At 45.0% G+C, this 14,783-nt stretch overlaps 2 protein-coding genes across 2 annotated transcripts in view; one reads left to right on the forward strand and one right to left on the reverse strand.

Annotated features, from left to right (window-relative positions):
- The window catches only part of LOC146607939 (uncharacterized), a 200,538-nt gene that overhangs the window by 19,661 nt on the left and 166,094 nt on the right, over positions 1 to 14,783 (reverse strand). The window lies entirely within an intron of this gene.
- f10 (coagulation factor X) lies at positions 888 to 14,626 on the forward strand. Its single transcript, XM_085348509.1, has 9 exons — positions 888 to 1,030; positions 8,793 to 8,953; positions 9,153 to 9,177; positions 9,353 to 9,466; positions 11,080 to 11,211; positions 11,363 to 11,652; positions 11,946 to 12,063; positions 12,575 to 12,762; positions 13,662 to 14,626. Exons 1-9 carry the CDS (start codon positions 970 to 972, stop codon positions 14,082 to 14,084), a joined length of 1,512 nt encoding a protein of 503 aa, XP_085204635.1. The 5' UTR covers positions 888 to 969; the 3' UTR covers positions 14,085 to 14,626.

The raw sequence follows: 14,783 nt of genomic DNA on the forward strand, positions 1-14,783 counted from the left end.
GAAGTCCAGACACTTTTCTTTGCAAGCTCCTTAGACTATGATGACCTGGATGAATGAGAACCTTCACAGACGGTTAAGGTTCAACAGACTAAAACCTTTGACCTGGCCTGATCCTGTTCACAGCAAAGTCTTTTTCAACCATGTTGGTGCTTGACTTGACTGGTACTTTTTTTTTTTTTGCTCAATTTGAGTACTCAAAGCACTTTGTTACTGCTACATTCACACAATTGCTTTTTACTATGCCTAAGGACTGAAATTCATGCATTCACACTCTGATGGATGGGGTCTGATGGATCTGGGGCCAACTGGGGTTAAGTATCTTGCTAAGGATGTGTTGACATACAGTTTGGAGATCAAGCCACAAACCAAAGCACTAAATTATAAAGTACTCACATGTGAAACTTTGGTGCTCCTTATATGTTTATTTATTATAGGCACAGCAACTCCACTTACTACAGACTATGCAGCTGACAATGACTCCTTCCTGCCCATCTATTTGCTTCCAGTAGTTAGCCAATTAGAGGAAAGCGCACATGTAGTGAGGATAATGATAGCTTTGTGTTATCCATTATGTATTATCTAGTCCCATAAAAAAACATACAAAACTGGGCATAAGCATAACAGGCGCTCTTTAAAATCTGATTGGCTGTGTCATGATAAATTTCATGCTGGAAGTCATACTAAACATTCTTTGGCGTGGTTGCCAGAGGGGCAACCTCCATGATTGGAGGATTTTACTTTCAGCAGTGCTATCTGGGACTTGCAGTTCTCCCTTGAAGTTTTGATGACTCAGTTAAAACCCAACTAGCCCAATCAGTCAGTTTAAACACTCCGTCCCCCTCCCTCTCCATAGAGGTCGTTACCCTCTACACCTCCCCTCCTCTCGGCTATCTTATCTCTACATTCAGACTCCATTACTCCACTCAACACAGAGGGTTTTCCAGGCTGATCTCATAAACATCTAGGACCATGTTCTGGTGTATACGTCTGTCCCTGGGACTCCTGTTCTTTCATCTGGCTGCTGCTCATGGTATGTTTATAAAACTGTATGTTTAGCTTTTAACAATGACACATCATAGAAGTGGGGAAGAATATGGTGTTTAAGCTGAGAGAGAAAGAAATACCACTATGTTGAATGCATTGGGTTTTTTAGAGGGGGTGTTGTGGGTGAGGGTGATTGACAGATGGCAGGTGACACGTGACCCCACCCCGTGTGTTTGGTGTGTTGTGTGTGATGTCAGCATGACAGCAGCATGCATGCCACACGGGAAATACTCTACTAAATCATCATAATTTTCTTTATCATTGAAAATGGACTTTTGAACAATAATTGTATAAATAACAATATAAAAACTTCTGATTTATTTGTGAAAATACTAAATAAAGCAAAAACAAAAAAGAAAGGGTAAGAAGATGCCTATACGGAACCTGCACATAGCCACTATGACATCACTTATTGGTTTCTGGACATTTTGCTGCAGCACAAGCATTTTAGCTGTTATGCTAGTTTGTTGTTATGCTAGTATGGTTAATTACCATATTTGTACCATTTTACTGCTTCTTTACACCACATTTAAGATATGTGTTTATCTGGTCTTTAGGGTTTTGAAGACTAGCTGTATATAAAAGATAAATATAGCTTCTATCACATAAATGGATTGAAGTTCACTTTTAAAGTTTTGACTTTTTGGTATTATGGTCTAAGGAGCCTGGAAAGAAAAGTGTCTGGACTTCTTTAAGTTGCTACAAGACGTTTCGCCTCTCATCCTGAAGAAGCTTCTTCAGTTCTAGGGTCAAATGGTGGAGAATCCCAGATTTAAGCCCTTTCGCAGTGTCCCCCAAGAGGGACAATGGACCTCCTAATGATCCTAATCACACGAGCCAAGGTGTGAAAACGGGTGTGGGTCACAATCAGCCAAGATTTCAGGTGAGCTCATTGGGAAACCTGGCCCCACCCTATGATGTGATTTCCTGAGGTCAGATGACCCAGGCTGTGAGTGGGCGTTAAGGCGTCTGGGAAGGGATCTCAAGACTGGATTATAAATGGCAGACAGTTGGTGTCGTAAGCCACCACCTCTGTTCAAAGATGGTCTTTCACAGTGGACATAGATGGCTTTGTTCACTTAGCGGTCCATCTGCATCTAAAAGACAAAGGTCGCTCATTTGAGGATGCCAATGTTCACATTTTGGACAGAGAAGACAGATGGTTTGAAAGATGGGATCTGCTAGGAGCTGCTGCCATTCCCTTTCGAGGCCTTCCCCAAACTACAGCACAATTCACATCCAGGCAGTTCACCTTTATCTACTAAAACGCTGTCAAACCTAAAATGAGGACGTGAGCCCAGCTGGTGAATGTGTGTTTGTCAACAGGAGGTACAAAGCAGTTCCCTGCATAACCATTGCAGCAGTTTAGTCCAAAATGCCTCTTTAAACTCATTCCCGTCGCATGTAGGACTCTGCCAGGCAAACCCTTTGTCAATGATTATATTTGTAGTTTTAATGGAAAGAATTTGTGGGTTTAGTCGGGTGGCGGTAAACTTCCATTTTGTTGGTCTCAGAATCTCATCTCTGCTTTTGCAGCCTATGTTGGCTTCATCAGGTGGTTTTCAGTTGATTGTGAAGCAGCGGGTATGTGTCAGGGCTCTGTGTGCGGGGAGGTGGAGATGTGGATCCAAGTGCAGGACTCTGAGACGGAAATATAACTGAAAACCACAGCTTTATTGCTGGCACCAACAAAACAGAAATCAAACATGAAAACACTAACTGGAACACACAGGCAGGGTCTGAGGGTACAAAACGACACAGAGCATGGGAAAACACAGGGCTTATGTACACAGGGTAGTAATGAGGGAATGGGCAACAGGAGGGAGACACAGCTGGGAGAGATCAGGGCTAACGAGACAGGGGGAAACAAAGCTGCACACACTAACCTAAGACAAAGACTTTCACAATAAAACAGGAAACATGAAACACTACTAAAAGACACGGACAGAAAATACATGAAACTGTGGTGGACCACTAGAGGGCTCCACTCACACCCAGTGTATAGGAAGTGTGTTCCTGTGTTTTGTGGCGCGATATGCGCAGTTGATGTTGGAGACGAATAAAGAAGGAGTGAGAACTGAGAGCTCTGTGTCGTTGATGCTTACCTCCACATTGGTGACCCCTGACTCGAGCATGCAACGGCCCCTAGATAACGCAGACTCCGCTATGGATGCATCAGCGGCCGCCGGACCTCCGCCTCCTGTTGCAGCTACGTTCGCTGTGGCGCTGAAACTGCCGGACTTTTGGCTCCATGACCCCCCGTCATGGTTTGTACACGTGGAGGCTCAGTTCGCCCTTCGCGGCATCTCGGCTGACGACACGAAGTATCACCATGTGGTGGCCTCGCTCGACCCGCTGGCCACCCGTCGCGCGATGGCGCTCCTCCGGGACCCACCCGCCCAAGGGAAATACGCCGCCCTCAAAGACCTGCTTCTTCGGCGCTATGCCCTCTCCGACGCCGAACGAGCCGAAAAGCTCCTCAACCTGTCAGGCTTGGATGGTGTTACCGCGCTCGAGCTCATGGAGAACATGCTATCGTTGCTCGGGCCGGATGACAGTGGTTTCCTCTTCGTGCACCTCTTCCTCCGCCAACTACCGGCCGCCGTGAGAGCTGTCCTCACGAACTCTCCGCTTCTGCCTGTGAAGGATTATCGCTCCCTGGCTGAAGAAGCGGATCGCATTCTCCTGGCTAGCCGCACTTTCGACGTTCACGCCCTGGCTACGGACACGCCAGCGGCACCTTCCACGCCTCCACCTGCCTCCCCCGGAACATCCGCCCCCTTGCTGACGGCAGGGATTGCTACACGCCGGCACCGCGGAAAGAGCATCTGTTTCTACCATCAGCGTTTTGGCGACAGAGCGCGTCGCTGCCTGCCGCCTTGCGCTTTCAGGGCCCAGGGAAATGGACCCGCCAGCGCGCCGTAGCAGCCGCGACCGCTGGCAATACAGAAAGGCTGCTCTTCATAGAGGACTCGCGCTCCGGGAGACGTTTTCTCGTGGACTCCGGCTCCCAGAAGAGCCTCCTTCCTCCTACCGCTGCCGACGGACTAGCAGCGAACTGTGGGCCGCAGCTCATTGCAGCTAATGGCTCTCCCATCAAAACGTTTGGGGAAAGGTTGGTGACTGTTTGTTTTCATGGCCGGGATTTCCAGTGGAACTTTCTTGTTGCCGCTAGCTCTGTACCTATTTGGGGTGCTGATTTCCTGTGTGCTCATGGACTACTTGTCGATGTTGCTAACAGGCGTTTAATCGATGCTCTCTCGTTTTCTTCGCTACCCTGTTTTACTCGGGCCGCTGAGCCCCTGATTCGGGCTAATGTAGTGACCTCCAGGGATGCTTTTCAGCGTTTGCTTTTAGAGTTCCCATCGCTGTCTGTCTCTAATTTCTCTAGCACGGTAACGAAGCATGGGGTTGAGCATTATATTCCCACGGTCGGGCCCCCGGTGTTCGCGCGCGCGCCGCCTCAACCCCGCGAAACTGTCCGTCGCTCGGGAAGAGTTTGCAGCCATGGAGCGCCTTGGCATTGTACAGCGTTCGAACAGTGCATGGGCCTCTCCGCTTCACATGGTGCCCAAATCGGACGGTCGTTGGCGGCCATGCGGAGATTTCCGCCGTTTAAATAATGCCACGGAGAATGACCGTTATCCCATCCCCCACATTCAGGATTTTTTTGCCATTCTCGCCGGAACGTCGATTTTTTCTAAAATTGACTTGGTGCGGGGGTATCACCAGGTTCCCGTTCGGCTTGTTCGAGTTTTTGCGCATGCCGTTTGGCCTGAAAGGTGCCGCCCAGACCTTTCAGCGGCTGATGGACTCCGTTTTGCGTGGGCTGCTGTTCGTTTTTGTTTATCTGGACGATATATTGGTGGCCAGCTGCTCAGCGAGCCAGCACGAGTCCCATCTGCGCCAGGTTTTCCAGCGTTTGGCAGCGCACGGCCTGATCATCAACCCTTCCAAGTGCCAGTTTGGGTTGCCTGTTCTGGATTTCCTCGGGCACCGCATTTCCGCTGAAGGTGTGGTTCCGTTGCCCGACAGAGTCCAGGCCGTTTCGGCTTTCCCGCGTCCCACGTCGGTTAAAGCGTTGCAGGAGTTCTTGGGGATGATAAATTTTTACAACCGCTTTCTCCCCAGAGCTGCCCACCTGCTACAGCCACTCTATGCTGCCTTAAAAGGTAAAACAGCCAAAGATCCGGTTGACTGGCTGCCAGAACGCGTCCGTGCGTTTTCCGCAGCCAAGTCTGCGCTGGCTGACGCCGCCCTGCTGGCCCACCCGCTTCCGTCGGCGGAAATCGCGTTGACCACCGACGCCTCTGACGTGGCAGTGGGTGGGGTGTTGGAACAGCGGGTTTCAGGTCTCTGGCAACCGCTTGCCTTTTTCAGTCGTACGCTCCGGGATGCTGAACGCAAGTACAGTGTTTTTGACAGGGAGTTGCTGGCCCTGCACCTCGCGACACGACATTTTCGTTTTTTCCTCGAGGGTCGCAACTTTACTGCGTACGTTGACCACAAACCTTTGACGTTTGCGATGTCCAAGGTCTCTGACCCATGAAGCGCACGCCAGCAGCGCCAGTTGGCGGCCATTTCTGAGTTTACCACAGACATTCAGCATGTGGCTGGTAAGTCCAATCACGTCGCTGACTGTCTCTCACACATGTTGGTTTCTCCGGTGTATGTCGGCATCGGTATGTCGGCCGCCCCCGCCCGGTGGTTCCCCTTTCGTGGCGTCGTCGTGGTTTTGACTCGGTGCATGCCCTCTCTCATCCCGGCGTCCGGGCCTCGGTCAAGCTGGTCAGCGCCAGGTTTGTTTGGCCGGGCCTTCGCAAGACGGTGAAAGGATGGGCGGCGGTTTGTGTCCCATGCCAACGCTCAAAAATCCACCGGCACACACAGGCACCCCTCGAACCTTTCCGTGTCCCGGGGAGGCGTTTCGATCACGTTCATGTGGACCTGGTTGGTCCCTTGCCGCAGTTACAGGGTTTCACGCACCTTTTGACTGTGGTGGACCGCACAACCAGGTGGCCGGAGGTGGTACCCCTGGCGTCCACGGCAGCGGCGACGGTGGCCAGGGCATTTTTGTCAACGTGGGTTTCACGTTTCGGCCCCCCTGCTGACATTACCTCGGACAGGGGCCCCCAGTTTGTTTCCGAGCTTTGGTCTGCTATGGCTGACAGCCTGGGAGTCAAGGTCCACCGCACCACAGCATACCACCCTCAAGCTAATGGGATGTGCGAACGGTTTCACCGGTCACTTAAGGCCGCGCTCCGTGCTTCCTTAACAAGTGGCGACTGGGTCGACCATCTTCCGTGGGTTTTGCTGGGTTTTGCTGGGATTGCGTTAAAGAAGAACTCGGGGCTTCCCCAGCTGAACTGGTCCTCGGCCAGCCTCTCCGGGTCCCCGGGGAATTCTTACCTGAGAGCCCCCCCCCCCCATGTTTCGATACCTCTTTGTTGCCTTTTCGCCCCCCAAGAGACTCATTTCCTGTTCCTGGTCCTGTGCACCACTGCCTGCCTGACACTTTTGTTCCGAGTTCATTGGACTCTGCTCGTTTCGTTTTCGTCGGGCACGATGCCCATAGGACTCCGCTGCGTCCACCATATGACGGGCCATACAGGGTTCTTAAACCAGGCAACAAACATTTCATTTTGGACTTTGGCGGTCGGCAGGAAGTTGTCTCTGTTGACAGACTTAAGCTTGCACGTTTTGCAAGAGGATCAGGTGGTCCCGGCCCAGGCCCCTCGCCGCGGCCGCCCACCTGCCACCGGGCTGATGGATTCTGTTTTTTTCCCCAGGAGCGACCCAAAATCAACGGAGTCCGAGTCGTCTGCAGGTTTTTCTGACCGCCAGTGCCAGCCTCGCTCCCGGGCTGGGTTGCCCTCTGTCAGTTCCCCACCCCCCCAGTTCAGCCGTTCCGGCCGTTTGCTTAAGCCCCGGGTCCTGGACTAGTTCTGCTGGGTGTTCGGGGGGGCATGTGTGGTGGACCACTAGAGGGCTCCACTCACACCCAGTGTATAGGAAGTGTGTTCCTGTGTTTTGTGGCGCGATATGCGCAGTTGATGTTGGAGGCGAATAAAGAAGGAGTGAGAACTGAGAGCTCTGTGTCGTTGATGCTTACCTCCACAAAACCACAATTCCTAAAACATGGATAAACAGAAACATGAAACTCTAATAATAAACATCATCACAACAAGAGAATGAGAAAACAATCCAAAACACCAAGATAACTGAAACACAAAGTACCAGAGAAACAAAGAATAATCCATGATGCAAAAGTAAACCAAAACATAATAAACTCAATTGCTGGGTCCAACGGACCCAGAACCGTGACAGTATGAGAATCAGCACTTCCACATCTGAAGCCATAGTCCTCTGCAATGAAAGGTTGGAGTGTCACATGTGAGGGGAGGAGACATTGACCCTGCACCACACTGGTCCATCAGTGAGAGAGAGCAATTTACCAGCAGCCTACTTCCCAACCTCATCTATGGCCACTAGCACTGGGTAATGGCCAACAGATCACAGTTGCAGAAATTAGTTTTCTCCAAAGAGTGGCTGTGCTCAGCCTTAGCCATAGGGTAAGAAATTCAGTCATTTGGCAGGTCTCAAATTACAGATGGTAATCCTCCACATCAGAAGGAGTCAGCTGAGGGTGAGGTGTTCTGGGTGTGTTCTACTGGGAAACAGTACATGAATGCCTATGAATGCCTTTGTGCTCCAGAGTTTCCAGAGTTTCAGCTATTTAGATAGATAGCTATATAGCTTCAGCTATAGATAATCCGTAGAAAATAGACAATGGAAATGGTATAAGAACCATTAAGACACAGCAAGTCATATTATCTGTTAGGTCAGACCTAGTCAGATTAACAGTATTTTGTCTCTATCTGTCATTCTGCAATTCATCCCATGTAAACAATAACGTGGCGCACAGCATGACTTGAAAAAAGGCACATACCTTTGACGTTGCAACGAACTCTGTATTCCAAGGAGTTTTAAAAAAATCTCAGTTTTCGGTGATTTGAAACGCCGTTGACGAAACAACTGCGTTTTCAAAAATACTCGTGCAGCTGCGGACATAGCGTAAAAGAGAGTAGTTTATTTTATTACTACCTGCAATTTATTGCAGATTACTTGTATTTGCTTAATTGTTTACTAAATGTTTGAGCTGTGAAATAAACCGCAATGGAGCAAAGTATGGGTGTGTGTGTGGTTGGAGGATGTGTTTGTGCATGCTTGTGTGTGCGCGCGTGCATGTGTGTGCGCGTGCGAGGGGGGGGCGCGAACATTGTTTTTGTAAAACAAAGGGGGGCCGAACAAAAAGAGGTTGGGAACCACTGTGTTAGGTAATTACATTAAGAATATTCCAGAAGGGGCGGGCTGCCCATAGACATGAATGTGAGTGCGAATGGTTGTCTGTCTCTCTGTGTTTGCCCTGCAACAGACTGTCAGTGTCTTTTTTATGTTAACATGTTAAACTTAAGGAAGTGTGCAGCTGTTATGAAGGGCAAAATTAGCTATAGAAAGGAGTTATTTGTATCAGACTGTAAATATGTTATTTTAACTGTAAAGATGGACATTTTAACATGGGTGTCTATGGGGACTCATTCACTTTAGGAGCCAGCCTCAAGTGGACATTAGAAGAAGTGTTTCTGGCACTTCAAGTGTTGCTTCATGACTTTTTCAAAATGCACTAAAACGAAATCATTAAATTAAATACCGATGTTTAATTTAATGTTTTACATTTTTTTTCTCAGTCTTCTTAGACAGCCAAGTGGCCAATCAAGTGCTGAATCGAAGGATACGAGCTAACAGCATTTTTGAGGAGTGGAAAAAAGGCAACATGGAAAGAGAATGTGTGGAGGAGCGCTGTAGCTGGGAAGAGGCGCGAGAGATATTTGAAGACAAAGAAAAAACTGTATTAACCTTTATTTTAATACATTTAAATTTGCACTCAAACATTACAAAATTTTAGGAAATATTAGAAAAGATTATTGTAAATATTAGGAATCATATGTCTAAATTATGGTATTTTCCATTATTAACTATTATTTAGTGATGGAAAATCTGGCTTTTAGATCTTTTGAGCAATTTAATTTTCTTTTGTGTTTTTTCAGGATGAATTCTGGGCCAAGTATATTGGTAAGTTTTTGTATTAAAATCTTAGAAATGCTGAAACTTTACAAATAATACCCTGAAAGGACATTAGAATATATGTACAATTACCAACTGAAAGAGGACAGCTGCTAAAATGTAACCTTGTACTTTGACCACTACAGTCAAACACTTGCTTCAATCTGCTGTTCATGTCCCACAGATGGAGATGCATGTATATCATCACCCTGTGTTAATGGCGGCCAATGCAAAGATGGAATTGGCAGCTACGCTTGCTACTGCCAAGAAGGGTACAAGGGCTTCAACTGTGAAATTGGTGAAGAACTTCAAATTTCACTTACTGCCTTTCAGAAAAACATATTAACTTATTCTGGTCAATAATACAATCTTGTAGATATACTGTAAGGTTAGTAATGGTTAAGTTTTGGTCAAGTTTTGCTAATGTTTGAAAGCTCCCATCCATTTTCAGTATCTTATCTGAAAAAAACTATTGCCACAAAAAGGGAAAACTGCTCATTTCAGAAGGAGTTTTCTAACCTTTCTGGAGGTTATATTACTTCAGTATAGATAGCAGTGGGGACAAAAACATGGCTGGCTGAGCCTCCTCTCGCTAGTTTTCCTGGGATAGCCTGACCTTTCTTGAGGTAGGATGGTAAACAATAGTAAAAATCTGCAGAAGAAAAGGAACCAAAGACCCTGTTACAACATGAGCTGTTTCATGGACGCAGGGTTCCTGTGGCCACTTTCTGCATTGTCAGCATGTTTTGGGTCATTGTTATTGTGGACCCATCCATAACAACTTTTCTGTGTTCTGGCTGATGAAAGGAGGTGCTGAAAAAGGGAGGAACACCCACTCTGGGTAAGGGATAAGTTACTGCCCTAAGTGGAGGATTTCAAGTATCTTCTTGTTCACAAGTGAGGGGAGTGAGAAACTGACACAGATTTAGGCAGCGTCAACAGTGGTGCGGATGCCATACTTTTCTATTTTGGTGAAGATCATAAAAGCCAAACTCTCGATTTCATGGTCATTCTATGTTCCTACCCTTACATAGGATCCCAGACTTTGGGTAGATGAACATTCTGTATGTGTCACGGTTCTGGGTCCGTTGGACCCAGTATTTTGAGTTTATTATGTTTTGGTTTTAGTTTGCATCAGGGATTGTTTTCTTGTTCTCTTGTGGTGTTTATGATGATGATTATGATTATTATTTGAGTTTCATGTTTAAGGATTTGTTCTCTGTTGTATCTCACGTTTAGTTTAGTTCAGGTTCCATGTGTCATTCTGTCTGTCTCTCAGTGTCAGGTCTGCGTCTTGGTGTGGTGTTCTCATTTCCTGTTTTATTGTGAAGGTCTGGGTCTCATGTGAGTGTGTTCAGTTTTACCTCTGTCTCGTCTTGTTGATCATTCCCAGCTGTGTCCACCACCTGTGTGTAATTCCCCTGTGTTTCTCTGGGTGTATTTAAGTCATGTCCTCCGTTATTGTAGTTGCTGGTCCGTCTGTGTATCTACCATGTCTCACCCGTGTGTTCTCCCTGCTGTCCATCATCATTCTCCTCTGCTCATTCTCATTCAGGTTTGTGCTTTGTAGTTTTAGTTGTTTCCCAGTATAGTTTAGTTCTCCGTGTTGCCGTTTGCCTCTCCTTTTGTGTCCAATAAATCACCTTTTACACCTTCACGACTGCCTGCGTGTGGATCCTCCTTTTCCTTTTCTACACGGCTCTTCTCACTCGCCGTGACAGTATGAAGGGATAGATATGAATATAACCAGGATACTGGCAGTTTGGCAATTGTTCAGATGTTAAGCATAATCTCAACCATTCCAAATTGTAAACCATGCACATCTGTGACGATGTAAAAGTTTTTTCAGAAACCTACTTTGTTTTTTTAACAGTGGCACCATCTATCTTAACTGTGTCTGTGTCTTTGCAGTTATTCCTCAGCTCTGTGAGGACAAAAATGGTGGTTGTGAACATTTCTGCGATGTGATACAGAGAAGAATTCATTGCTTCTGTGCTGATGGATACTTCCTGGCATCAGATGACAAATCCTGCCACTCCAACGGTGAGAGAGGCTTAAGAATGTGAATAGTCTTTTACTCAGATGGCAGAACAGTAAAAGAGCACCTAGATCACAGATCAGACTTTGGAAACCATAATGTTGAAATCTTCTGGTCCCAAAACTCAACCTCTCATTACCATACAAACTCTTTCAGAAACGTACAAATGTGGTGCCATCAGCAGCAAAGCCGTTCGGACTGTTTTCTGGTATGAGAGGAAAAACATAACAGAGGGGAACATAACTAAGTTTAACAGCACCGGCAACATCAACTTAACAACACAGCCTTATGTCCAGGATGCTGGTCCAATGTCCTCAGTGTCTGAGAACAAAAGCCAAAACGTGGCACATTATCCTAATTTGGAAAAGATGATTCAGTCTGAAATGGCGAAAATGACTCGTATTGTCAACGGGGAGGACTGTCCACCAGGACAATGCCCATGGCAGGTAGAGACTCTTTCACAAAACGTTTTGGGATTATAATTTAAGAACTTACCTGCCAGATACAGTTTCTGTTTCAGTAAAAAGTAACCCTAACCCATACTATCACCTTCAATCGATCACATGATTCCCTCAGGGTAAACATCTAGAAGGCATTATCAATACTCAGCTGACACCTAAGAGTTCATAGCATTAAACTTCATTTTCACATGTCTTAGACCTCTGCACAGGCTTTATATCGTCAATTCAAATGTTTTTTTCATTTTTGGGGGGGTGGGTGGCTGTTTTTGTCCTCATAGGCTCTCCTTGTGAATGAAGATAATATTGGGTTTTGTGGAGGAACAATACTCAATCAATACATCATCCTGACTGCTGCCCACTGCATGAACCAGTCACGTTACTTCAACGTGAGGCTCGGTAGGTTTGATGAACCAATTGTAAACCTGCGTATATAATTCTAGTTCATCACATTAAGGTAATAATGTCTTTATGCCTATTAAGAAGTAATAAATCTAATTTATGATCTTTAACTTAACTTTATGGTCCATATGACATATTTTTCAATTGTATATTTAATATGATAAATTTTATAACAGATTTTAATGTGGGTATTTTTTTCAAAGTATGAGATATGGTACAGATATACCCTTTTGTCAACTTCTGTAAAAAAGAAATAATGATCACTTACAATTTTTTAATATAGAACATTACCAATGCTGAGGTTATTATGTGCATTTTTTAAGTTGGTAGAAATAGTGCAGTTTAGAACTTTTTGTTGGTTACGCACAGGTTTTAGGCCATGTCCCTTATCGGGACGTGATTAACAGTGTTCTGTTTTCAAAGCGCTTTGTATGCTGTAAAAAATTTTAATTACTATGATTTTTCATTAAAACATCGCTGAACATCTTTGCTTTTTCTCTGCACTCAGGTGAATTTGACAGGTTGGTAAATGAGGGCACTGAAGCTGACCATATTGTGGACACGATCCTCACCCACAGAGGGTACAAGGCAGACACCTACCACAATGACATTGCACTCATCAAATTAACCACACCCATCAAATTCAGCAGGTTCATTGTGCCAGCCTGCATTCCTGAGCAAGAATTTGCTGAAAAGGTGAATTTTTAAAATCATATCATACTATACCATTACATATCACTTTTATTTATACATAACAGGCCTGACCAAAGTGTTGTAACACCAAACATAAAAGAGAGCATAGAGACGTAGACAACAAGGTGGGACAGATGGATGTAGCAGCTGATATAGATAAAATGGGGGTGCAATCATTAAGAGACTTGGATTTGTAAATGAACTGGAAGTCCGTGAACTGAAGGTGAAATTGGACTGACATAATGTTGCTTGCAGCAGATAAAAAGCGAGCTGCAGCATTTTGCATCAGCTGTAGGTGAGCAACGAGTCCTGGGTGATTAAGACAAGGTGTTATAAAAGCAAAGTTACGTTTGGACAAAGGAGGCTTAATTTTTAACCACAGCTAGAACTGGAAAAAACAGGGTTTTACCACTCTGTTCACATGAGAATTGAGCTTTAGAGAATCCATCACACCTAGATTAATAATAGATTTCTCATATGAGGCCAAAGAGGATGCAGATACTGCTGCTGGTGCCACATGAGTTTTATTTTGTTTCTCACTAAAATTCTGAGAATCCCCTGATGTCAATAATGCAAAATGTAATGGAAAATCTAATTTTGAGGTGACGGTGCAATTAGTAAAAGCAAAAAGTTTTATCTTGCTTAATAAACTTTTTCCTATTACTTCAGACGATTGATAAACAACTAGATTTTATACTTGAACAGAGAAGCTTATAAAAAGGTTTGGTTGAGCAAAACATTTGTGTATGCAGCCTTAATCTTTAGTTCATATTTTTTTTAAAAAGAAAGAAAAAAGAAAGAAACATAAAGAAAAGAAAAAACAACCAAAAAGGAATTTACCAAATTTGTTTGATTATGTGACGTTTATATGACAATCATACATGGATTACCTCTATTGTCAGGTCCTGATGCAGCAGCCGGATGGCATGGTTAGCGGTTTTGGACGTCTCGGCGAGGGTCGGGAGCCATCCAGCATCTTGCAGCGCCTATCTGTACCTTATGTGGACCGTCGAACCTGCATCGAATCCACTCCTTTACGTATCTCGCAGCGTATGTTTTGTGCTGGTTATGACACAATAGCCAAGGATGCCTGCCAAGGTGACAGTGGCGGGCCTCATGTCACACGTTACCGTGACACCTACTTTGTCACTGGCGTCGTGAGCTGGGGTGAAGGCTGTGCACGCAAGGGCAAGTATGGTGTTTACACCCAGGTGTCCAAGTACATTCAATGGATCCGTGATGGTATGAAGACGCTGATCCAAAAAAACAAGACCGGCAGCAGGATGAAGAGGAACCATGCCCAAATAACAAGGCTTTATCTGTAAAACATCTGTCAACATCCACTGAGCAGAGATCGGCCAGACTTTGCACCACTCATGTAATCACTAATGAACAGTCAGAGAAACCTATTCATCCTAGTGCTGCAAAGAGCTGCAAATCCTACCTGTGACGAACAGAATTAGAGTCAGTAATTATTTGGGGGTTCCTCAGGGTACTACTCTTGGTCCTTTATATTTTTAATTTTATTTTATGTAACATTAATTTTGTATTAATGTTTATTTTTCCAGGGCAATCATCTGACATCATATTTCTGAACAATTCAAGTCCATCATTTCCTCTGGGCTCTGATTTTGGTCTTAATTTCCACTTTAGATGTTTCGTGTTCTGGTTGGTTCACTGATTCTTCTGTAAGTCTTTCTCATGAGATTGTTTCCATCAAAGATGTATACTATCTCAAACAGGATACATCCTCTGAAATTTGATTGAATACATTTTTTTTTTAGTATAATTACATTTTTTTTAAACAGAATGCATTTCATAATCTCAGCAATTCAATGTTTTGTTCCATGTATGCTTCATGAGTCACTGATAGAAACAAGCTTTTAAACTGAACATGAAGCAAATAAAAGCAAACTATAAGAACATGTTGAAGCCTGATGTCATTTAATGATAAGTATAGCTTGTATTTATAATAGTAATTCAAAAGGTGGAAGAATCTCCAGTGACAGTTTGGAAAAAAGTTG

Source organism: Diplotaxodon limnothrissa, linkage group LG23 (genome assembly GCF_057381915.1).
Source record: "Diplotaxodon limnothrissa isolate DT_005_m linkage group LG23, D_limnothrissa_male_GT1.1, whole genome shotgun sequence".
In the NCBI taxonomy this organism is placed as follows: domain Eukaryota; kingdom Metazoa; phylum Chordata; class Actinopteri; order Cichliformes; family Cichlidae; genus Diplotaxodon; species Diplotaxodon limnothrissa.